The 25,716-nt window shown below is 41.0% G+C and overlaps 2 protein-coding genes across 2 annotated transcripts in view; one reads left to right on the plus strand and one right to left on the minus strand.

Annotated features, from left to right (window-relative positions):
- Nucleotides 1-6,039: 6,039 nt before the first annotated feature.
- AMIGO2 (adhesion molecule with Ig like domain 2) lies at nt 6,040-9,075 on the minus strand. Its single transcript, XM_045462794.1, has 2 exons — nt 8,955-9,075; nt 6,040-8,576 (listed from the first exon to the last, which is right to left on the minus strand). Exon 2 carries the CDS (start codon nt 8,512-8,514, stop codon nt 6,949-6,951), a length of 1,566 nt encoding a protein of 521 aa, XP_045318750.1. The 5' UTR covers nt 8,515-8,576; nt 8,955-9,075; the 3' UTR covers nt 6,040-6,948.
- A 55-nt stretch (nt 9,076-9,130) lies between these two features.
- The window catches only part of PCED1B (PC-esterase domain containing 1B), a 136,577-nt gene continuing 119,991 nt past the window's right edge, over nt 9,131-25,716 (plus strand). Inside the window, exon 1 of the mRNA XM_045462797.1 lies at nt 9,131-9,223. The gene's annotated coding sequence lies outside the window, so the exon portion shown is untranslated. The remainder of the gene's footprint in view (nt 9,224-25,716) is intronic.

Genomic DNA, 25,716 nt, shown 5'->3' on the forward strand with positions numbered 1-25,716 from the left:
TCAACTCTTACTTTTTTTTTTTTTTTAATTTTACAGAGAGAGAGAGAGAGAGAGAGAGAGAGAGAGAGAGATCGTGCAAGGAAGGGCAGGGGCAGAGGGAGAGACAGCAAGAATCCTGAGAGCGTCCTAAGCAGGCTCCAAGCGTGAGAACCCGACTCAGGGCTCAGTTCCAGCCTGGGATCATGACCTGAGCTGAAATCAAAAGTCAGATGCTCAACTGAGCCAACCAGGCTTCCCATCAGCTCTTACCCTTGAATTAGTTTAATAATGTTTCTTCTCTCAGTTGTACTGTAATCTCCTATAAGGGGAGAGAGTAGTTATTACATAACATTTATGGTCTCCATAATATCTAGAGATACTCAATTGTCTTTTCTTGGCAGTAACTGGCCAATTGTCACCAAGGATTTGACCCTTAATCCCATTATACTTGATTCTATGACACTAAGATACAGACACTACAAAATTCTCTGAGAATATATTTGATGCTCTGCTGACATATTACCTAATATGGATGTTTAATCAGATAAGCCACTGAGGCTGTCTTGTGAAATAATTTCAAAAATTATTTTGAGAAATCTAATTAAAAATTTTTTTTGAATATTTTTATTTGTTATTAGAGAGAGAGAGAGAGAGAGAGAGAGAGAGGGCATGAGCAGAAGAGGGGCAGAGAGAGAGGGAAACACAGAATCTGAAGGAGGCTCCAGGCTCCAAGCTCTCAGCCCAGAGCCTGATGTGGGGCTCGAACTCACAGACTATGAGATCATGACCTGAGCTGAAGTCAGACGCTTAACCTAATTTTAAAATTAGTTGGAAAAGTATCCCTGGCTTTGAATTGTCCCTACCACTCTTCTAGAAATTTAAAACAAACTCTCAGATATCCTCTCCAATTGGACTATTTACTTTGTAAATTTGGGTCATTTTTAATTTAAAAACTTGAATTGAATCATTTATTCATGTAAATATATTGAATATGTCATTTATAATGATAAAATGGATATTTTTCTTTTTTACATATGAAGCAATTTCATGTGTGAAGGACAACCAGCCTGAAAAGAGTCAGTAGACCAGAGGAAGCCTTATCTATTAAATCTGTATCTTAAATAGATTTCCAATTTTGCTACTTGTGACACATTGTGTTTTGCAGGGGGAAAAAAAACTTTTCTACCTTCATTATGTCTAAAGGATTTATGATCTTCTGCTCTTGAATTCCTCTTCTTCCAGATTGACTTTGGGCACTAATCCATTCACTATTACATTTATGGAAAGTTTACCTATGACCCATGCTTTACAAAGTAGTTCTATTGGTAGAACACCTATAGGACTGTGGTGCAGAGTTATCTTTTAAATGACTCTCATGGTAAAAATGGCTGACTAGCTCACGGTTCATGAGTTTGGGCCCTGCATCAGGCTCTGTGCTGACAGCTCAGAGCCTGGAGCCTGCTTCAAATTCTGTGTCTTCCTCTCTCTCTGCCCCTCTCCCACTTGCCCCCTATCTCTCTCTATCTCTGTCTCTCTCTCAAAAATAAATAAACATTAAAAAAAAAAAGGCTGATTAGTCAAGTTATCTGGGAAAATCATTTATCCTTTTGAGCTTCTTTTTCCTGTCTGTAGTGGGGTGGAATCTTGCCCATTTTTTCAGGGCTTCTGTGATAGGGAATGATAATAACCATCACCCCTCACAGTGTGGCACTTAGTAGGTACTTAAAAAATTAAACCCAGTATAAATACTGTTTATATCACATTTTATAATTTACAAAGGGCCTGTGTTTCCACACTCTGTTTGCTCTGGTCCTCACTATTGAAGGGCTTCCCTCCCTGGAATCTATCCACAAGAAACATGGTCCTTTACAGAGTCCTCTAAATTATTCAAGAGGTTATTATATGAGTTTTTAGTTCTACTTTTTAAATATATTACTATGCAATAATGCTTGCAAGAGCAAACTAATCATCTATCCACAGTAACTTCCTTATTTTTATAATAAATAAAAATAATACATAAATAAATAATTTTTTTATAAATAAAAAACAGGGCTTTGGGGACCGGCTTTTGGGCAGAGAGTCATAAGAGAACCATGAAAGAAAACTTTTATTTTTAATTTACGGGGGGAGAGGCAGAGAGAGAGAAAGAGAGAATCTCAAGCAAGCTTCATGCTCGGCGTGTCACGGGGCTCAATCCCATGACCCTGGGATTATGACCTGAGTCTAAATCAAGAGTCAGATGCTCAACAGACTAAACTACCCAGGAAGCCCCCAGTGAAAGGAACCTTAGTATTCTCTTTAAAAACTATTATTTGGGGTACCTGGGTGGCTCAGTCAGCTGAGCATCTGACTTTTGATATTGGCTCAGGTCATGATCTCCCAGTTCATGGGTTTGAGCCCTGCATTGGGCTGCTTGCACTAACTGTGCAGAGCCTGCTTGGGATTCTCTCTCTGCTCCTCTCCTGCTCATGTACACACTCTCTCTCAAAATAAATAAATAACCTAAAAAAAAAAAACTATTATTCTATTATATTGGAAAAACAAAGGAGTTTGGTTTTCTGCAGATGAAATCTATACTCCAACATCCTTGGAATATGGCTTCACTTTACTATGATATAATCAAATCTGAAAGCTTGTAAGTTTATTGTTATCCACCAGATCTGTTCAAATAAAAAAATATTTTTAAAGTGAGAGAATCAGAGATTTAGTCATCTCAAAGTAATTATTCTATATTTTATAATTTAGAAAAATATAAATCATAAGTTACAACCAACAATTTAGAGTGCATTTAGTATCAGAGAATCAACTCCTTCGTTTCTCCAACACATTAGAATATTTTTAATATTTTATTTATTTTTGAGAGGGAGAGAGTACAAGCAGGGAAGGGGCAGAGAGAGAGAGGGAGAGACAGAATCTGAAGCAGGCTCCAGGCTTTGAGTTGTCAGCACGGATCTGATGCGGGAGCTTGAACCCATGAACTGTGAGATCATGACCTGAGCCGAAGTTGGACGCTTAACCAACTGAGCCACCCAGGTGCCCCTACATTAGAATTTTTTTTAAGAGAGCACTAAAATTCTTTTTATTAACAAATCCATTAACGAGTAATAATAGTGTATTCTGACAGAGTCCTAACCGCAACATTTGCCATGATCCCAGTTTAGAATATATTTCATCAAAATAGGGAGAATCAGAATGGAAAATGAAATTGAAAATTGAAATGAAAAAACTTTTTTAAGTACAATGCATGGGCCTTACCCCAAACCTTTTCAGGCAGAATCTCTGGTTGGGGAGTGTGGAGAGGGAGTGTGTAGCTGCTGGAAACCCTTGTTTATCTACCTTTCCCTTATGATTCTATCGAGAAGCCTGGTGTCAGACCTATTACTAGATCAGCTGGTAAACACTAGAGGACACCAGAAAAGTGGGCAATAATCAAGCAGCATTTATGGCCAAGGAAAAGCCAACGACGTGGGAGGATGTTTAGGCTGTATCCTGTTTTAACAGTACTGAGCAGGGTAACCCAAAATCAGATATCTCTTTGGAATTTGGACTGACAATGTATCTTCCTGTCTCTCTTGTTTCCACCCCAGTAAGTTTTACCTATATCCCTTGTGATGAACATTTTAGAAAAATGTTTATTTGGAAAAATGAAAAGCTGTTTTTTTTCTGGGCATATAAGTCAAGCAACTAAAGCCAAAAGTAGGGGCACTTAGGTGTCTCAGTCGGTTAAACATCTGGCTCGACTGCAGCTCAGGTCATGATCTCATGGTTTGTGAGATCGAGCCCCGTTTGGGCTCAGTGCTGACAGCATGGAGCCTACTTGGGATTGTCTCTCTCCCTCTCTCTGCTTCTCTTTCTCTCTGTCTCTCTCTCTAGATGAATAATTTTTAAAAAGCCAAAAGTAAGTATATTTGATGAATAATTTTTAAAAAGTCAAAAGTAAGTATATTTACATCTCTTTAGGCCAGACAGTGAAAGTTAACGTAGAAGTTGATTATAAATAAGAAAATGTTTTAGGCCATTCTTTCAGATTATAAACCTTAAGAAAAAGTATAGTTAAGAAATGTAACTCATGATTACCTATAGGGTCCATTTGCCATAAAACTAGTATCATCTAATTATAGTGAAAAAATACTCTAAGCCCAGGAAAATTTATCTTTGATCTCTGCTTGATTTCTCCAATGCATATCCATTTCTCTCAAAACTGTGTAATAAAAAATACTAAGTATCTTAAAAGAATAACCTAGTTACATAATCCAGATTATTACTTGGAAGGAAAATTATATAAAATTTTGAGTGGGACAAACTTAAGGTACAAATTAGTTCTGTTCCTATATTTAAAATACATGTGATCAGGCTGCTACCAGAAAAAAAAAAAAAAAAAAAAAAACAGTTATACCTAAGAACTTAGAATTCCACATCATAACATTCAGCAACCTGCTTCGTCATCACCATGCCATCCTACTTTTGTTCAAAATACAGCTTTGTTTTTCAGTATTCAGGATTTTTGTTTGTTTTCATTTTGATCGTACGTATGTTAGTTTTGGTCTCAGCTCAGCCTCTGTTTTACCCGAAGTGTATTAGGACCAACCAAGATTGGGCTCCACAAACTCCTCACTCCAAGCACCGCCCATGTTTCCTAGGATCAAGGGTTTTGAGGGATCAAGGACTATAGGGATCCTGTCCAGAAAGGGTGCAATTCAGAGACCCTCTCTGTAACTTCCCTGCCAGCGTCTGGCCCTGTTCTTTGGCACTCTCAAAGTCACGGGGATCACGGCCCCTGGAGGCAGCCCCACCCATTGCTGCAAAGCATCAGTGGCTCAAGAGTTTTTCCTTGTGTCCAGACTGTGTGAAGCTGAACAAATCACAGCATCTTGGAATGAGTTTCTCTAAGTATGAAGGAAGAAAGAATGAGGACTTCAAAGGCCATACAAATCACAGTATTCTTCCTAATTACTTAAATGGCAAGAACAGGAATAAAACGTTTGCCAGTAACATCTTTGGGTCTAAAGGGATCTTATCTAACTGGTGAGGTCTGTGTTTTAAAGGCAGAGATGGTTAAGTTTTTTCACATCATGCAACAAAGAATTTTCAACACTGTTGAGTAGCGGCTCTGTATCTATTCCCTGGGGTCCATATCCCGGCCACTCACTCCCTCCTCAAATCCCTGACCCGTGTCTGCCACTGGATGCCTGGCTTGGCACATACAGAGCCGTCACCAAATGGACACGGTTTCCCCAAAACCCCCATTGCCAAAGTCAGTCTTCCCTCCTCAACTCCTTCTTTGTGTTTTTGTCACTGTTGCCCATTTCCACCTTTTAAAAACTCTCTTCTTTCTTAGTCCCGGGGACCACGCAGACCTGACTCTCCTTTGCCATTTTCTGACCGCTCTTTTGTCTCGTTCTTTGGCTCGTTCTCCATGCCTACTGCTAAAAGTAAGCATTCCTCGCCAGGAAGAATCCTGTACCCGAGCACTGTTTCCATCCTGGTCACTAATTCACTGCGTGGTCTTAGATAACCCACAATCTTCTCTGGGCTTCACTTATCTCTGAGGAAGGGAAAGAGCTGGGCTTGATGGTCTAAAATGTGCCTTTGGGCTATGCAGCGCTATGCTAGTCTGTCCTAATCCCACTCCTGTGTTTCATCACTGTGTAGGATAGTTTCTGAGAGCCAGTACAAGTCTGTGATGGAGCTAAGGACACCCAGAAATCATCCCTTCTAGTGTGAGAAGGAACCTAAAACATCACCTTGTCTGAAACCTTCATGTTACCGCTGAGGAAACCTGGGTAGAGAACAAGTATGCTCGGTCACCTTACAGCAGACATGGAAACAAGGACGAGGTCACCTAGGCCCTCACTGTGTCGTAAAATTGGAGCTGGTCTTCTAAACCCGACTGAAGTGCATAATGGTATCAGAGTAAAATGTCATATGGAAGGTATAAATTGGGTAGAACACTTTAGAGCCTTTCTCCCCCTTTGACAAAATAAACGTATACCGTAACTCCAAGAAATGTGGAGAGATATCTGCTAGAGAGGGTGCTCGAGACAAAGTAGAACAGCGTAATCACATAGAACATCTTAGATTTATGTTTTTAAGTAGCCCAATAAAACAGAACGTCAACTCACACAATACATGTATTTACATTAATTCAAATGTCCAGCGCACAATACAGGAGAATCTAATAGTTCATATAATTTGATTTACATATACACGAGCATATAAACAAATACCAGTCGGCTAGGACAAAGGCTTAAGAAGTTACTCAGACATTTTGGTATTGACGCCTACATATTTATGGCAACAACGAATGATGACTTTCAACTTTCAATAACGTCTTTTGTTCAAGGATAAGGAATGTACAGGATGGAAAGAAGACAGTCAAACAAATGTACCTTTATTGCACTATTTATCTAACACCATATGGGATGTGGCATTATCCAGCACATTTTATCAGTGACGTCTGTTCACCGTGGTCTCAAGTATGAAATTAGCTGAATTATTCCCTAATCTAACCTTACTTTGGGTTTTATAAGTACTGTTCTTCCTTCTACAGCTTTTAAAAATGAAATAGGACACGGATGCTTGTCTTTAAAATAACTTTGGTCCTAAGTAAGCTAGTAACGTCTCTTCTTAAGGAACACTAATTCACTGAAATTTATTTTTTCTGGCAAGAATCCTGAATAAAAAGACAATGTCACCTCCACACCAGCTCTGAAATGATCAGTGGTGCTAGAGACCAAGCTATTGTCATCTAGAACTTACAACTTTGGAAAACAACCCCACCTTTCTCTGGCACATTGAGGAACCAAAAGTGCGTTACCACATTTCCTCTTAACCAGTTAAAGAGACCACTGGGTTGCATTTCAAAACGCAAAACGACACCGTTTCGGTCCTGCTGTTTATTTTGCAGACTGCGCAGAAAGTTAAGTATGGAGAGTTAAATTACTATACCATACAGATACAGGCACAAAATTAAGTGGATGCCACAAAGGGTGTGTCTGAAAACACAGAATTGACTGAATCTGAGTCGGATTTCACCCTCGCGGACTTTAGGATGCCCTCAGCTATAACCGTCTCACTGGGAAAGAGCCTGACTTTCCCATTCTGCCCTGCTGCAGCATCCTTCAAGGGTTCCAAAAACACCACTCTTTTACCAGCACCTGCCTTCCGTTCATCAGCGGGGGCATCACTAGCAGGACCAGGATTGAGGATAGACGAATGGGCATTGCTTTGGTTGAGAACGTTTTTTTGTCTCTTGCTTTTACACTTGCAGGGACAGGGCGTCAGATAGAGATACAAAAGTACCAGCACGATACTGGCCACGCAGGCTGCGAGAGTGGTAAAAGCTGTGTTAAATGCCTCATGGGCATGGGATCTGTTCACGGTGAAGTTGCTCACGTTTATTGTGACATCCACAGTCTCATTTAACAGGCGTTGCCTGTTCATCGCAATACAGGAATACACGCCAGCGTCCTCAAAACGAGGGCTTTCTATAACCAGACTTCCATTGCGAAACACGTGAAAGTTTTCCAGATCTTTATCCGGCTCCAGCAGTCTGTTATCTGGACCAACCCAAATGAAATCAGTATTTGCATTACCAGTCTTGCTGTCACAGGGGACGATCAGCCTTTCCCCGACTTGAGCGTCATGAATAAAGCCAAGTGCACGGAAGGAGCCGTTGATGATACTGTCCGAGCAATTCATAAAGCTATCCTGGAGCAGAAGCACCTGGTGGGAGTGCCTAGAGTCAGACCACAGGCGGCAGGTATAGTCATTCTTAAAATCCATCACTGAGCTAAAGTGCCTACGATACCAAAAGATGAGCAATGAATAGAGGGAACAGTCACAGACAAATGGGTTGCCATGAAGATAGATGCCTCTCAGCTGTTTTCCTGGCACTGAATTAATATGGTGCATTGGCAGGGAGGGGATTTGATTATAAGAAACATCTAGAAACATCAGTTCTGCCAGCTTGAACCTCCCAACATACAAATCCACGGGAAACTGCGTCAGAAAGTTTCCACTTAAGTAGAGTTTTTGCAACTGGGAGAGCCCTCCAAAAGCAGAAGGGTCGAGATAGGAGATGTGATTGTTGTACAGCAGGAGCACCTCCAGAACCTTCAACTCCTGGAACACTGCACTTTTCACGGTCTTCAGCCTATTGGATGATAAGTCAAGACACTTCAAATTTGGAGTTGTGGAAAAACTGCCCGTGGAAATGCTGGTGATGTTGTTATGACGAATTATTAGAGTGTTCAGCTTAACAAAGGATACGGGAATCCACTCGGAATCCAGAAGCCCGATCCTGTTGTAACTCAGATCCAGTCTCTTCATCAGTCTGAACAGGTTGCCAGGCACCTTGGACAGGTTTTTGTTGGTGCAGCTCACGATGTCAGTGGCACAGATGCAAGCGGTGGGGCACACCCCGGAGGCGCCGCGGCTCACAGTCACCGTGATCACCAACAAACACAGCAGCTCCCTGCAACCCGGTCTGACAACTCCAGGCAGGGTGGGCAGTGTGTGTAAACGTACAGACATTATGGTCGCCTCCAAGTCTCTTCCTGGCGTCTTTCCGCCAACTCAGCTTCCCACCAGTGAACCTGGTAAACAATCAATATTCGAAAGGGGGGCAAGAAAGCAAAGTTAACTACCACCAGTTAACCCTTCAGAGTCATACCTTGCTTTCTCCCCAGTAACTTTTGAAATGCAGGCTTGTTTCACGCTGGGGAGCCTCTGATGCCTTTTTACCGTGAAATGCAATTCCCCCCCCTGGGTTATTACCCCTGCTTACAGACATTTACAGTTACAATCTGTCAACACAACCGTCTCAGCATCAGAAATTCGGGATTTTTGTTAACGTGCATCCTGCGTCGTTTTTTTAAACTCCCTCCGACAGACACAAAAATACACAAACGCATCCTACAAACAACTGAACGGAAATACATAGGAAGCAGAGCAACATCCAGAAAACAACTCACAGAGCCGAAAAGCCTCACTGGCTCTGGGGCTAGGCCGCCGAACGGTGGTGTCTGCTGGTCCGTGAGTCTGTCTGTCTCTGTCCGTCACTCCTGCATCTTCCGAGTTCCTTTCCCTCCTGCTCCCGGCGGGCGGCAGCCTCTCGCTGGCTCTCAACTTTGGGGAGTTTCACACGGCGGCGGCGGCGGCGGCGGCAGCCACCCGGGGCGCAGGAAACGTCTCGGCCGGCTGCGGTCGGGTCTCCCGGGCTCTCTTCATCGCTCGGCTAAAGGTACCGCCTCGGCGCCCTGGCCGTCGTGTGTCCGCGCGCGGGGAGCCCCACTCCGGGAGCCGGGTCCGAGGGGCGGGGGCGCCGGCAGCGGATCGGCCCCGGCCCCGCCTCCCCGCGCTCCGGAGCCAGCGGGACCGAGGGTTCCCGCGCGCCGCCGCCAGGGTTTTATCCCCGCGCGCCGGGTCGCATGCGGGGCGGGGAGACGGCCCCGCCCCTGCTCGTCCTCCCTCCGGCTGGAAGCAGCTCGGGGGCCGCGGGCGGGAGCAAGCTGGGCGCGTGGCGGGGGGCACGCGGCGCGGGGAGGGGGCGGCGGCGCAGCCAATCGGAGCGGCGGCCGGCACCCCCATCCCCCCCACGCCGCGGCCTCACCGCCACATTCCCCCCCCCTCTCCCGCCCCGCCTCCAGGTTCAGCCCGGACCCCGGGGAGGGACGGGGCGGAGCGGGCGGCACCCCCGAGGCCGGGGCCCCTCCGTTCCCACCCGTTGTGTGCGCCAGTCCAGCTCCGAACGGGATGGGAGGGGAGAGGTTAAGGGGGCACGCCCGGCCAGGGAAGGAGAGGTCTCTGTCTCTCTTGAAGAACCCACTTGCCGCGGCCGCCCGGGTCCCCTGAGCTCGGCCAGGGCCGAGGGGGCTTCCGCAGGGCTAAGTGCTGGTGGTTTTACAGGTTCACAAAATAAACACAGACGTGACCTTCCGTCTCCGCCCACATCTGGTGGGGGACGGGGATGGGTACTTTCCGTCTGGTGCGACAAGGATCTCTTGGGGGAAAGGAGCCGGGAAGGCGCAGCGGGGACAGGCCGCATCTCCCTGGGAAAGTTCTATCCCGTTCACAACTCAGGAGTTGGCGTCAGGGATGGTGCCCAATCTGTGAAGGAGAAGAGCAGAAAAGAAGGCTTGGGGCCGACCCCCCGCTGGAATGCAAAGATGAGGGCATTAAGCTTTAAAAAAAAAAAATCCTGGAGCCAGATTTTTTCTTTTTTCTTTCTTTCTTTCTTTCTTTCTTTCTTTCTTTCTTTCTTTCTTTCTTTCTTTCTTTTAGGGGGCTGGGGTAGGGAGGTGGTGAGAGCAAATGTGCTCACGCCGAACAGGGACTGATCCTGGAAGGGGTGTCTGCGCCGAGATTCTTCATACCTCCTAAGAGGCAGGGCAGGGCAGATGCCTGGCTCAAGCATGCTAGGCTGGGAAAGGTGCAACACAGGGTGGACAGCACCCCCCACTCACCCCCGCAAAAAAAAAGAAAGAAAAAAGAAAAAAAAAATGCCAGGTGGACAAATAAGAGGTGGAGAGCCTGGGGCTGATGAGCTTTTCGATGAAATCCGTTTTTGGTTAATTCCGAGATCAGTTTTAACGATGGGATTTGACTGAGCCAGATGGCCCATTTGTCCATTATATGTGGATTAAAGGAAATAAATTACTGCCCTGACAAGAGATAACTAACTAAAGCAGAAAGGATAGGAAGACTGAAAAGCAGACCAAGTTGAGAAAACAGGAGCAGGGCATATAACTTGTAAATTAAGAAATAAAACTGATGTCAGGATAACCAACTCCCCCCCCCACACACACACACAGTTTAGCAACCTTGAATTTCGTGAGAATTGGTCCCTACGTTGTCATGAGTGGATTCGTGTGGTAGCACAGATCTGCTAGGCCAGTGCCAAATTTAAGCGGAATTGTGTGCATTGTTAATTTAGTCCGCCTGTTTGTGGAATATATCTGGAGTAGCACTGGTAAATCAAGATGTTTTCAGGTGAGAGCAGCTTGGTTCCGATGACTTTCAGTTTCATGAAAAGTGGAATTTCATCCCAAGAAGAATACAGCCTGAAATGCTTCAGGAAAGCTTCCTTGCTATGAGCTCCCAGGAGAGGCTGGGGTTGAACGTTTTGAAAGTTAGGCCGTACGTCCTGGGGTTCTTGAAAAACCCTGGTGTCCAGGCCTTCATTTTTATAGTTGGAATGGTTAACACAGAGAAATGGAATTAAAGTTACTCAGATGAATACTTTCTAAATGACTAACAAATGACCAGGTTTTGGTAACGTTTTACTAAGGAACTAGCATCCTATTCGAAGGAAGCCATGAAGGTGGAAGAAAGGCCCGTACTTCTCGGGAAGGTGATCTCAGAAGAAAAAGGACTCAACCATGGAAGCGAAAGACATGTCACTATAGCTTCAGGCATAGAAACATCGTGCTAAGATTACACAGTATAAATAAACCAAATGCACTCAAAATCCACACACATTTATCTATTCGAAGGCCCGATTCTTGAGATTCTGCCATTTGGCAAGAGGGAAGGAGTTTTCTAAGGGTTGGGTTTACTTGGCTTTGAGAAGAAAAAACTAAGCATTTATCCTAATTGTAGGTGTGAAGTGTGACCCTACGTTGTGGGGGGAACTTTTTCTACATAATTTCGTATCTCCTACCAGATCCCCTCTTTCGATTAGAAGGGAAATTCCACAAGGGCAGAAATTTAATGTCTTAGTGCTCTATTCTTAGCTCCTAAAACTCTGCTTGACACGTGCTTGGCATTCAGTAACTTTTTGATAAATAAACTGAGGAATGAGAAACCTATTCTAGGCTTATTTGAGTTGAGTCTGCTGACTGGCATTCTACTCTCTATACTTCAAAAGGTTTGTCAGAGGGGCGCCTGGGTGGCTCAGTCGGTTGAGCCTCTGACACTTGGTTGTCAGCTCAGGTCATGACCTCGCGGTTCCTGAGTTCAAGCCCCGGCGTCGGGGGCTGCGAGCTCAGAGCCTGCTTTGGATTCTCTGTCTCCCTCTGCCTCTCTCTCTCTCTCTCTCTGCCCCTCCCCTACTCGCTCTCTCTCACTCTCTTCAAAAGAAATACATGAACATTAAAAAAAAAAAAAAAAAAGCTTGTCAAAAAGATGGAGGAGAAGAGAGAGAAAGAGGAGCAGAGCAAACATGACTTGAGTCCTAGATCCAGCAGCACCTGAAGGCCACTACACGCTTTTACTTCCTTTCTAGTTAGATTCTGCACCCCATCCCCCCTCCTTTCTGCTTCAGTCATTTCGAGTTGTAGTCACGTAACTTGTGACTGAAAGAGTCCTTGCACCTATAATGGTGGTAATAATAAATATGTATTATTATGTGCTAGATACTGAGCTCTGTGGTTGACATGAATTATTTCATTTACTGCTTACCATAACCCTGCAACATTATATAATCCTATAATCCAGATGGTAAACAACTGTGTTCCAAATTATTTGAAAAGGGAATGGGATGAAATTAGCTTGAAGCTCCATTTGAAGGATTTAGATTAAACAGAAGAGAGATGTTTCTGACGGGGTGGCTCCAGCCTGGAATGGTTGCCAAGACAGATGGTTGAATTGCCTTCTCAGGAGTTTAAAATAGGACAGATAGATATTCTTCTGGTCTTTTCCACATGGCACAATCTTTTGGTATTTTGGGCCATTCAGTGACTCCAATGGATAGTAAAAAGTGGATTGATTCTGAATCTAGTATGCCGAGGCAGGTGTGGACATGTGAGTGCTCAGCTGGGTTTGGAAGTAACCCCTACCTGGGACCAGGGATCTAGGTAGATGAAATCTCAAGGCTTCTGTTAGCCCTGTGATTTCCAGAATGTGTCCTGTTGTAATCAAAGACTTAAGGAATCCGAGGTAGGAGACGAGAAATTGTTACAACACTAGTTTATGATTTAGAGTCATTTTTACTAAGAATGAACACTTTTATACCACTTTATATCCTATGAAGGGCCTTCCCATTCTGTGTCTCCTTTGTTTCTAACACACATCCTGTGACAAGGTGTAGGAGCAGATACCTAACATTGCCTCCTTTTTAAAACTGGGAAAACATCCAGTGTTCTTCAGAGACGGCTCACTGGGGTCTGTAGCTCTCCAGGCACCTGAATGTCATGCACAGGAGCTTTCTACTGAGGTCACCTTGCTTTGGGGGCAGTGCTCTTCGTAGGGTTTTTACACTGTAGCTGGAGCCTTGGCCCACGGAAAACACATACCTTTGCCTACCAGCCCTGGAAATATACCACCCTTGTAACAGCCTGTTCTTTTGGCCTCATCCAGTTGGTTTTTGTGAATTGCCCAGGACTTGTAGTAGAACCAGATCTCACACCCAGGATTATGTCACTTGCCGTATGGGGATTTGAGCACCAGCCCCTACTCCCACCCCCGTGCTCTCTGAGCTCCAGGCGGGCCTGTGTCAGCTGGTGGGTTGGTTCTCTGGAAGCTGCCTTGGCTAGAAATGGGGGCTGCTCAGTACCCAGTATCCAAGGAGAGCCCAGAATGGGGCAACTCTTTAAGCAATTCTCACTCAGTCATCTGCTCTTTCTATCTCTTGTCTTCATGGACATAGACTGAAAAGATTCTTTCTTTTGTTTTTTAGTTTAGTTGAGATAGAATTCACATAAACAAAATTCACCTTTTTTCACCTTTGAAGATCATCTGTGAAGGGTACATACTTACGTCATAACAGTAGTTTCTTAAAAACTTTCTTCTTGGGGCACCTGGGTGGCGCAGTCGGTTAAGCGTCCGACTTCAGCCAGGTCACTATCTCGCGGTCCGGGAGTTCGAGCCCCGCATCAGGCTCTGGGCTGATGGCTCAGAGCCTGGAGCCTGTTTCCGATTCTGTGTCTCCCTCTCTCTCTGCCCCTCCCCCGTTCATGCTCTGTCTCTCTCTGTCCCAAAAATAAATAAACGTTGAAAAAAAAAAAATTTTTCTTCTTTCCTTATCTGCAGTTTCTTCCTTCCTTCCTTCCTTCCTTCCTTCCTTCCTTCCTTCCTTCTTTTCTTTCTTTCTTTCTTTCTTTCTTTCTTTCTTTTTACATGCTTTTGTGATAAGACAAAGCGCAATGAGTGCTTGCAATTGTTCAGAGTTACTTATGACTAAGTATGTGCCTCAATGCTTCTGTTTTCTCATGATTCCTACTTAATATTCAGGGACTGTAGTTTCGGAGAGCAGAACCCTCCTCTGATTTCTGAGGTACGAAGTGACTCCCCTGATGTGAGAAACAATCATGGCTGTTCTGTGTTAGCACGCCAATCCTTTATTTAGCTAATATTTACTGAGCATCTACTATGTGCCAGGCACTACTCTTTAGTCTAAGGATTATAGCGACGCATAAATGCTGCCAGAGCCATGCAAGCCTGACTAGAAGGAGAGACATACTGGTCACTCATGCATTTCTTGACCAATTGTCCACATTCCCAGATTTAGGGCTCATCGTCAGATCAACATCCGATCCCAACTAGTTGGGATCAACTCCCAACAGCTGTGAATCCTTCTCTCTCAGCACATTGTCAGACCAGCCTTTGTGAAGGTGGCATGACCCTGGCCCCACACTGCCATGTGCTTTCCAATGAGAAGGCAAAACAAAAAGGACAACTGAAACCCTTTTTTCTTTACTTTCTTTCTTTCCTTCTTTTTTTTTTTTTTTTTTTTACCAAAAACCCTTTTTTTCTTAAGCCCTAAAGTACTATGTGCTTATTGTAGAAAAATTGGAAATACAGGAAAAAAATGTAAAGAATCAGAGAATGCCATTCATGATCTTACTGGCAAATTATGTTTCTACTCAAAGAATAAGTCCATTGTAGTGAGGAACCGAGACGGTGGAAGAGCATGGCTTGTCGTAGTTATGTAATGAGAAAAGAAACAGGCAGACGTGTGTGTGCGTGTGTGTGTGTGTGTGTGTGTGTGTGTGTGTGTGTGTGTTTGAATGCCCTGAAATTCTCAGCTTTGGGAATGAAATAAACAGAGGAAAATTTGCTTCACAAAATTCAGTGTGTCAAAGCCATGCTCCTAGCATTATGGTTACCTCTTGCAATTTTGGTCATAAATGGTAGCTGCTCTAATTTCCATTTTGCTCTTTATTAGCCTGAAGGGAATCATCTAACTGAATTCCCAAATGCTATTCTATCCCTCAAAACGGGGGTTGATATTATGTGTCTGATAAGTATGGATAATGTTTAACAAACCCACTTTGGAGAACCATATGAAATACTCAGGCTCCTACTTTATGTTCTTTAAAAAATATGATTTCCGGTAGCACTATTACTTGATCGCTTTTCCCAAAGGTAGTATCTGATTATTCAAAGAAATACCTGATTTGGAGCAATAAGTATTTGCTAGACAAAATTAACACACTTGATCTTAGCCAAAAGGCTGAGAAGCAATGACAAAATTAACACAAAATAAAGTAAAATAAAGTTGAGAGAAAAGATAATAAACTCTAGCATATGGCCAGCACCGTTGCAAATACTCATTCAGTTATTTTCAGCAAATACAAGGCTCTCTGTGGTGGAAGCTCCATGGGTACTTTACTCTGGAACTCTGACCTTTCAGTTTGTGAGAGTGAACAGCAATATTGCATTCATACAGGGGAAGGCAGAAAGACCTCTGGAAAGACCCAAGAAGTGGGCTTGATAATGAGACGTAACACTTACAGCATTTTTACCACTATACATCAGACTTCTCATTTAATTCTTACAAGGGCCCTAAGAGATGGTCATTAACATCCCCATTTTCTAATGAGGGCAGTGGGAATGAGTTGGTTTATGTAAGTTGCCCAAGATTAGTGGTAGAACCAGATCTCTCACCCCACTCTGTGTCACTCTGATCTCATGCTCTACCATTAGCTCTAATGCTTCCCATTAGGGAGTAGAGGGGTCAGCCCTAATTTAAATTCCATTCAGCAAACATCGTTCGTCCTGGCCACACTCCCAGAGCCATCATATGGTTGTTCTTCTCTAGGAATTTGTAGCGTTATTTGACATAATTATAGGATATGAGACAGTGTATAATTCAATTTCAAATTGGATATAGCAAAGAGCCAAAATATTTGCAACAGAATAGGTATTTTGGGCATTGAAAATTCTAATACAAGCAGATTTTTAGATCTTCCTCATTTCTTGTTGACCAAATAGCTGATTCAACAAAGAGAATTGGATGTAAATAAAAATATTATTTGGGAGAAACCATTTGAATGGTCAGGGATGACAATTATCTCTTAGAATTAAGAAACAATAATATGGTTCCTTTTATCCATGGCATTCACAAGGAAGGAAAGTAGAGTCTGTCTCCTGGCATGGGTAAAAGGTCTTAAACACCTTCTAATCATATGCCTTCTAATCAAATGGCAATGTGTTAAAAAAAAAAAAAAGTTATGTTGTAAAATAGAGCATTGAATAATGAATCAACTTTCTGGGCTATGGTGCCAGAACCTAACTTCCATTTATTAACTGTATCATCTTAGGTAAGCGACTTCGTCTTTCAGACTCAACTTCTTCACTTGTAAGATGGAAATCTAGCCCTGGGATATGCACTGTCTGATTCCACAAGGACCGAGATGAGACATAGAAAGTTGCTTTGGGAACGATAAGGCTGGAAAAGAGTATTACAGCGAGTCCCCATCATGCGCTATTCATCCTTGTTGCCCTGGTGCCTTGGCCATGATCTGACACAGCACAGATGTTTAACAAATGTCTGTTGGACCCAATGGAAATGAAGCTAGGTTTGTGTACAAAATAAACAGAGCTGGAAAGGTACCTCGCCACAATGATGTTTGTACTAATTATGTGGCTCCCCTGAGCTGTACCAGAGTACGGCAGGTCCTCATTTAGAGAATCTAAATGGCTCAGCCCTCCCTTGTTCTTCTTGGTACTATCTCAGCTGCTGCAGACTGGAATGAGCTGCCAGTCTGCAGGCCTGGGCGTCTCAAAGCCCCGTGGGACTTGAAGCTGGCATGCGGTGGGGAACCTCCTAGGTGGAGACCTTTAGCTAGGAGTGATGATTGGCGATCTCTGCATACACTGGAGAGTACTCAAAGGAGTTTTGAACGATAGGGGAAAACAAAATCATAACAATCATCCCTCTCTCCAGAGAACAGTTCTGACATGCTGTTACTTGCACTGTGATAGAAATGCATGGTAGGAAACCAGGGAAGATTTCCTTGGGAGCTACTGTAGTGTAGAAGAGGTCAGGGGCAAATCCGAACAAGTTGCTGAAGGAGGAGTCTGCTCACTGACGTTTCCTACTTTACAGAAATAGCAGGATGTTGGAAAACATGCTCTTGTGGCAGTTGTCCACATTTATCTAAAAGTAAGATTTTTCATTTACTCAATTATAGTTATTAAAACAATTGGACATGTAAATTCCTCTCTTCCAAATCCCCTTGCCTGGGAAGGCCCTGAGGACCTTAGCTCTATTTGCACAAGCAGAATACGCATTTACCCATTAAGTGTCAAAATGTGTTTGCCTTGATATGGCCTAATCATAGTCTCTGCCTGTAAAAAAGATTTGGGAAGCCAAGTTTAAATTCATGAGTGTATATATGTGAGTGTAAAATAATGAAGACGAGTAGGTCGTTTGATGAATTTAATGTTTAGTTGTATCGACTATTATAGCATGATAAATCCATTGACACAAAAGAGGTGTGTCTGCCAATAAGACCACATATTCAGATTGGCCGAATATGGCACTGTCATCCTTGGGCACAAGGTACCATGCAGTTAAGCAGTGAACTTCTAAGTTACACAGGAAAAACAATGTCCTCGTGTTTCTTCCCCAATAAGAAAATTACCCTTTTTATTAAAAGCAACCTCTCCCTCTTTTTTCATCACTACAATAACAGATTGTGCAGAGGCAGAACATCATAAATAACATCATCAATAAATAAGGCAAAACACCATCCATTGGTGGTCACACAGAAAAGAGGCAGATGAATAAATAACACAGAACTCTTATCAGATAGAGATATCAGATCGGGCTCCTCGGGGACTCAGTTGGTTAAGCGTCCAACTTTGGCTCAAGTCATGATCTCACCGTTTGTGGGTTTGAGCCCCATGTAGGGCTCTGTGCTGACAGCTCAGAGCCTGGAGCCTGCTTCGGATTCTGTGTCTCCTTCTCTCTCTGCCCCTCCCCGACTTGTGCTCTGTCTCTCCCTCTCTCAAAAATAAACCTTTAAAAAATTAAAAGAAAAAAAAAAAAAGAAAAGAAAAGATAAAAGATAAAAGAAAGCAGTCGAGCTACCTGGAGAGAAAAAGCCAGTGCCCAGAACTAAGTCCTGAGACTCAGGCATTTTGCAGAACCTCAAGAAAATGTAATGGTAAATATGTACATTGAAAGTAAAATGAATAATGACATAAACAGAAATTGAGTTCTGTCCAACCATTCTGAAGAAAAAAAATGACAAGTTCCAGCAAAGGCAGTCATGAGACAAGAATTAGGGAGCATGCACAGAAGACGTTAGCCAAATAAGGGCAATGAAACCCAAATCAAGGAACAGAACATTTACCAGCACTCTAAAGGTCCCATTCTCCCCTCTAGGCACTAACCTCCTCGTGGTATCCACTCTCCTGGCTTCTATCAACATGGATGAGTTCTGATTGTTTTTATACTTATATAAATGAAATATATGCTTTTTGTGTCTGGCACTGGTTGCTCAACTTAAGTTTGAGATTCGTCCATATTGTTGCATGTAGTTGTAGACCATTTTCATAGCTATGTAGTGTTCCATTGTGTCACTCAATCACAATTGATTTCACTATTTTATTACAGATGAACATATGGGCGATTTCCAGTTTTTTCTGTTACAAGTACTGTTGCCATGAACATTCTAATACATGTCTTTTAATGAGCATCATGTACACATTTCTATTGGTTAGATACCTCAGAATGTATTTGCTTGGCCACAGGTTATGCACATACTCAACTAGGTAGTGACACCAGTTTTCCAAAGTGGATGTACGAATATATTCTCCCACAACTATATGAGAATTCCTATACCTCCGTATTCTCATCAGCACTTATTATTTTCCATATTTTTCATCTTGACCATTGGGGGGGGCGGGTAGATAGTGGTATTCCACTGAGATTTTAATTTGCATTTGCCTGAGGACTAATGAACTTGGGCAATTTTCCATATGGTTATTCTCCATTTACATATCCTTCTTTATAAATCTTTGGCCAATTGTGCTGTTAAGCTGTCTTTTCCTTATTGATGCTTTATATATTCTGGATTTGTGGTTCTTTGCATCATATATATTATGTAAGTGTACATAAATATACATATTTAATATTTTATGCCACCCTGTGGGTAGCCATTTTGTTCACTTTGATGAGCAGAAGTTCTTAGTTTCAATATAGTCAAGTTTATCACGTTTTTTTCTTTTATGTTTGTTCCTTTTTATTTCTGCTTAAGAAAGCATTGCCTACTCCAAAGTCATAAAGATGTTTTCCTCTAACAGCTTTATTGTTTTATCGGGGTGCCTGGGTGGCTCAGGTGGTTAAGTGACCAGCTCTTGGTTTCCACTCAGGTCATGATCTCAGGGTTCATGAGTTTGAGCCCCACATCAGGCTCCACGCTGGCTGGCAGTGTGGAGCCTGCTTTGGATTCTCTCTCTCCCTCACTCTCTCTGCCCCTCCCCTGCTCACACTCTATCTCTCTCAAAATATGAACAAATACATTTTTTAAAAAGCAAAAGCTTTATTGTTCTACCTTTCAATTTATTTCTCCAATCCATCTCGCTACGATCTGAATTTGTGGTCCGCTGAAATTCTTAAGTTGAAATTCTAACCCCTAACTAAGATGGTGGAATTAGGAGATAGTGCATTTGGGATATGATTAGTTCATAAGGGTTGAGCACTTATAAATGGGATTAGGCTACAGAGAGATCCTTCATCACCTTCTGCCATGGGAACACAGTAAAAAAGATGCCATCTGTGAATGAGAAAGCAGACCCTCACCAGACACCAAAGTTTATGGTATTTTTTTTTTATAGGAGCCCAGACAGATTAAGACACACCTGGAATTGATTCTTGTGTGTAATGTAAGGTAGAAGGCAATACATATTTTTTCCTTCATGGATATCCAGTTGTTCCAGCATGACTTATTAAAAAGAACATCCTTTCCCCTACTGTACTGCATGGTCACTTTTGTCACAGACCACGTGGTCATGTATGTATGTGTGGGTCTCTTCCATTGGACAGTTACTGTTCTTGTACCAGTACCACAGAGTTCTGATTACCATAGCTTTATTTATTACTTGTTAATTTTTTTAAGTTTATTAATTTATTGAAGTAATCTAAACACCTGACATGAGGCTCGAAGTCACATGCTCCTTCAACTGAGCCAGCCCCAATTACCATAACTTTATAATAGTATTTCCTGATATCTCATAGTGTTGGTCTTCCATATTTGTTCTTCAGGCATGCTCTGGCTATTCTCGGCCTTTTGCATTTCCACATGAATTTTGAAGTTGACTTACAAGTTCCTGGGGAAAAAAAACCCACAGCTTAGATTTTGGTTGCGAGTGCATAGAAGTGTGTATTAGTTTGGGAAAAACTTACATTTTTACAATATTGAATCATCCAATTCATAACAATGTATAGACTTCCATTTATTTGACTCTCCTTTATTTTTTTCTGAATAGTATTTTGTAATTTTCAGTTAAAAATCTTGCATATTTTTAATTAGATTTATTTCCAAGTGTTTGAATTTTTGGATGCTATTATAAATATGTTTTATGTTCTATTTGCTTATTATCAGTATGTACAAATATGATTCATGTAATAGCTTGGGCTGCTATAACAAAATACCATAAACTGGATGGGTTACAGGCAACATACATTTGTATCTCACAGTTCCAGAGGCTGGAAAGTCCAAGATCAAGGTGCTGGAAGATTTGGTGTATGGTGAGAACCTTCTTCATTCATAGATAGTGGCTTTTCGCCTTGGGGTGAGGACTTTCTCTGAAGTCCCTTTTATAAGAGCACTAATCCTGTTCATGAAGACTCTGTTCTCATGACCTAATCACCTCCCAAATAACCCATCTCTTAATATCATCACCTTGGGGGTTGGCATTTAAAAATATAAATTTTGGAGGGGATACACTTATTCAATTTATAACAATTTTAGTATTTTGACTATATCTGGTGTCCTTTCTATATTCTTTTTTTAATTCTAAGAGTTTGTCTATAGATTCTTTAGAAATTTTCTACGTGCATGATCTTATTGTCTGGAAATGACAGGTTATTGCTTCCTTTTCAAACTCCATGATTTTTATTTCTCTTGTTTTTTGCACTGGCTAGACCTCCAGTTACAGTGTTGACTAGAAGTGGTCACGGTGGCTATTCATGACTTAGTCCCAATAGTAGAGGAAAGTTTTCAATATTCTACCATTGAGATTGATGTTTGCTATGGGTATTCTGTAGTTCTTCTTTATCACATTAAGGGAGTTCTATTCTTAGTTAGCTAAAAGCTGTCATCACAAGTGAATATTGAACTCATCAAATGTTTTTTCTGCATTTTAAATAACCATGGAATTTACTCCTTTTTCTGTGAGGGTGGTAAACGTTATGATTTTTAAATCAAACCATCCATGCACACCTAGACTAGACTGCACTCAGTTTACTGCATCACTGGATTTTGGATCTGATTTCCTAATACTTTGTTAAGAATATTCTTAATAATGTTTATGAGAAAAGTGGGTTTGCAATTTTTTTTTTCTCAGAATATCAGAGTTTCAAAGTCAAGTCTCTGCTCTTTTCATTGTTTGAAAAGTCTTGGAAGCTATGATTCTGTTTCTGCCTTCTTGAAGAATTATACAGGAAAAGTGTTATTTTTCCTAAAGTGTTTGAAAGAAGTCACTGATAAGCTCTCTGGGTTGGGGTTTTCTTTGGTGAAAGGTTTTTAAAAATAGTTTCATGATTTTCATACATACAGGACTATTCATATTTTCCATTTCTTCTTCTATCAGATTTGGTAAAATGTGTTTTTTCAAGTCAATCATCCATTCCATCCAGATAATCAAATTTATCTGAAGACTTGTTTTTAGAATAGTTTTATTGTGCAATCTATAGAGATATCCTCTTTTTCACTGCTGTTGTTGCTAATTTCTGTTTTGCCTACTTTTTAAGTACGGGTCTTGTTAGGGCTTTATCAATTTTGCTAATCTTTTGAAAGAACCAACTTTTGGGTTTGTTAATTTTCTCTATAATATGATCAATATTTATTTCCTTGGTTTCACTTCTGTCTTTATGATTTATTTCCTTAGGTTTGGTTGCTGCTCTTTTTTCTAGCTTCTTGAGATTAATACTTAAATTGTTGAGTTTTAGATTTTTTAGACCTTTATATATGCATTTAAGACTATATATTTACTGCTAAGCATAATTTTAACTTCTTCCTACAAGTTTTGAAATGTGTTTTTTAATTATTCAGTTTAAAATATTCCCTAATTTGTTTTTTTTTTACTTCATGGATTATTTTGAGTGTATCATTTAATTTTTTGACAGTTGGGTTTTTCTATTTTTATTATAGACCTCTAGATTAATTCCATGTTGGTTGGAGAGGATATTCTCTCTCTCTCTTTTTTGTTTTTCCTTTTAAGTTTTTATTTAAATTCCAGATGGTTAACATATGGTGTGATATTAGTTTCAGGAGTAGAATTTAGTGATTCATTGCTTATGTATGACACCAACATGCAGTGTTCATCACAATAAGTGCCCTCCTTAATACCCATCACCCATTTAGTCCATCTCACCACCCATCCCCCCTCCAGCATCCCTCAGTTTATTCTCTGTAGTTAAGGGTCTGTTTTATGGTTTCCCTCTTTCTTTTTTCCCCCTATGTTCATCTGTTGTGTTTCTTAAATTCCACATATGAGTTAAATCATATGGTTTTCATCTTTTTCTGACTTATTTCACTTAGCATAATACACTCTAGTTCCATATGCACAAATGGCACAATTTTATTTTTTCATAGCTGAGTAATATTCCATTATGTATATATACCACATCTTCTTATCCATTCACCAGTCCGTGGACATTTGGGCTCCTTCCATAATTTGGTTATTGTTGATAATGCTCCTATAGACATAGGGGTGCATGTATTCTTTCAAATTAGTGTTTTTGTATCCTTTGGGTAAATACCTAGTAGTGCAATTGCTGAATCATAGGGTAGTTCTATTTTTAACTTTTTGAGGAACCTACACACTATTTTCTAGACTGGCTGCACCAGTTTGCATTCCCACCAGCAGTGTAAGAGGGTTCCCCTTTCTCCACATCTGTTGTTTCCTGTGTTGTTAATTGTAGCCATCTGACAGGTGCAAGGTGATATCTCATTGTAGTTTTGATTTATATTTCTCTGATGATGAGTGATGTTGAGCATCTTTCCATGTGTCTGCTAGCCATTTAGATGTCTTCCTTGGAAAAATGTCTATTCATGTCTTCTGACCATTTCTTCACTGGATTATTTGCTTTTTAGGTGTTGAGTTTTATAAGTTAGTTATAGATTTTGAAAACTAATCCTATATCAGATATGTCATTTGAAAATATCTTCTCCCATTTTGTTGTCTGCCTTTTTAGTTTTGTTGATTGTTTCCTTCATTGTGCAGAAGCTTTTTATCTTGATGAAGTGCCAATAGTTTATTTTTACTTTTGTTTCCCTTGCTTCCAAAGACATGTCTAGTAAGAAGTTGCTACAGCAGAAGTCAAAGAGGTTGCTGCCTGTGTTCTCTTCCAGGATTTTGATGATTTCCTATCTCACATTTATGTCTTTCATCCATTTTGAATAAATTTTCGTGTGTAGTGGTCCAGTTTCATTCTTTTGCATTTCGCTGTCCAGTTTTCCCAACATGATTTGTTGAGGAGACTATCTTTATCCATTGGATATTCTTTTCTGCTTATTCAAAGATTAGTTGACCATAGAGTTGTGGGTCCATTTCTGGGTTTTCTACTCTGTTCCAATGATCTATGTGTCTGTTTTTGTGCCAGTACTGTCTTGGTGACTATAGCTTTGTAATATAGCTTGAAGTCCAGAATTGTGATGCCTCCAGCTTTGCTTTTCTTTTTCAGGATTTGCTTTCACTATTTGGGCTCTTTTGTGGTTCCATACAAATTTTAGGATTGTTTGTTCTAGCTCTATGAAAATGCTGGTGGTATTTTGATAGAGACTGCAATAAATGTATAGATTGCTTTGGGTAGTATAGACATTTTAACAATATTTGTTCTCCCAATTCCTGAGCATGGAATGTTTTTCTGTTTCTTTGTGTCGTCTTCAAGTTTTTTCATAAGTGTTTTACAGTTTTCAGAGTACAGATCTTTTACCTCTTTGGCTATATTTATTCCTAGGTATCTTATGGTTTTTGGTACACTTGTAAATTGGATTGATTCCTTGATTTCTCTTTCTGCTGCTTCATTAGTGGTGTATATAAATCTAACAGATTTCTGAACATTGATTTTATATCTTGAGATTTGACTGAATTTGTGTATCAGCTCTGACAATTTCTTGGTGTAGTCTTTCAGGTTTTCTACATAGAGTATCATGTTATGTGCAAATAGTGAAAGTTTGACTTCCTTGCTGATTTGGATGCCTTTTATTTCTTTTTGCTGCCTAATTGCTGAAGCTAGGTCTTCCAGTATTATATTAAATATTAAATAACAATGATTATTTAAGCTTGCAGTTTTTTCCCATTGAGTATGATATTAGCTGTGGGTCTTTCATATATGACCTACATGATGTTGAGGTATATTCTTTCTATCTCTACTTTGTTGAGGGTTTTTATCGAGAATAGATGCTGTACTTTGTCAAATACTTTTCTGCATCTATTGAGAAGATCATGTGGTTCTTTTAATATCCTTTCTTTTATTATGTGGTCTATCATGTTAATTGGTTTGCAAATATTGAACCACCCTTGCCACCCAAGAATAAATCCTACTTGATTGTGGTGAATGACTCTTTTAACATACTGTTGGTTTCAATTTGCGAGTATTTTGTTGACAATTTTTGCATCCACGTTCATCAGGGATATTGGCCTATATTTAATTTCCTGGTTGACCCACTCAAACTTTAGGAAGATATTCTTTAATCGCCATGTATTTGTGGTATTTCCAATTTTTTCTTGTGGTTGTCTTCAAGTTTCATAGCATTGTGGTCAGAGAATATGCATGGTATGATCTCAATCTTTTTGTACTTGTTGAGGCCTGATTTACAACCTAGTATGTGATCTACTCTGGAGAATGCCCCATGTGCCTTTGAAAAGAATGTGTAGTCTGCTGCTTTAGGATGAAATGTTCTAAATAGATCTGTTAAGTGCATCCAGTCCAGTGTGTCATTCAAAGCCATTGTTTCCTTGATTATTTTCTGCTTAGATGATCTGTCCGTTGATATAAACTGGGTGTTAAAGTCCCCTACTCTTATTGTGTTATTATCAGTGAGTTACTTTATGTTTGTTAATAATTGTTTTATATATCTGGGTGCCTCCATGTTGTGGCATACATATTTACATTTGTAGGTCTTCTTGTTGAATAGACCCTTTTATTATGATATAGTGCCCTTCTTCCTCTCTTATTACAGTCTTTGGCTTAAAATCTAGTTTGTCTGGGGACACCTAAGTGTCTTAGTTAAGTGTCCAACTTCAGTGAAGGTCATGATCTCACAGTTCATAAGTTTGAGCCCCACATCAGGCTCTGTGCTGACAGCTCAGAGCCTGGAGCCTGCTTCTGATTCT

The sequence above is a fragment of the Leopardus geoffroyi genome, chromosome B4 (genome assembly GCF_018350155.1).
Source record: "Leopardus geoffroyi isolate Oge1 chromosome B4, O.geoffroyi_Oge1_pat1.0, whole genome shotgun sequence".
Lineage (NCBI taxonomy): Eukaryota > Metazoa > Chordata > Mammalia > Carnivora > Felidae > Leopardus > Leopardus geoffroyi.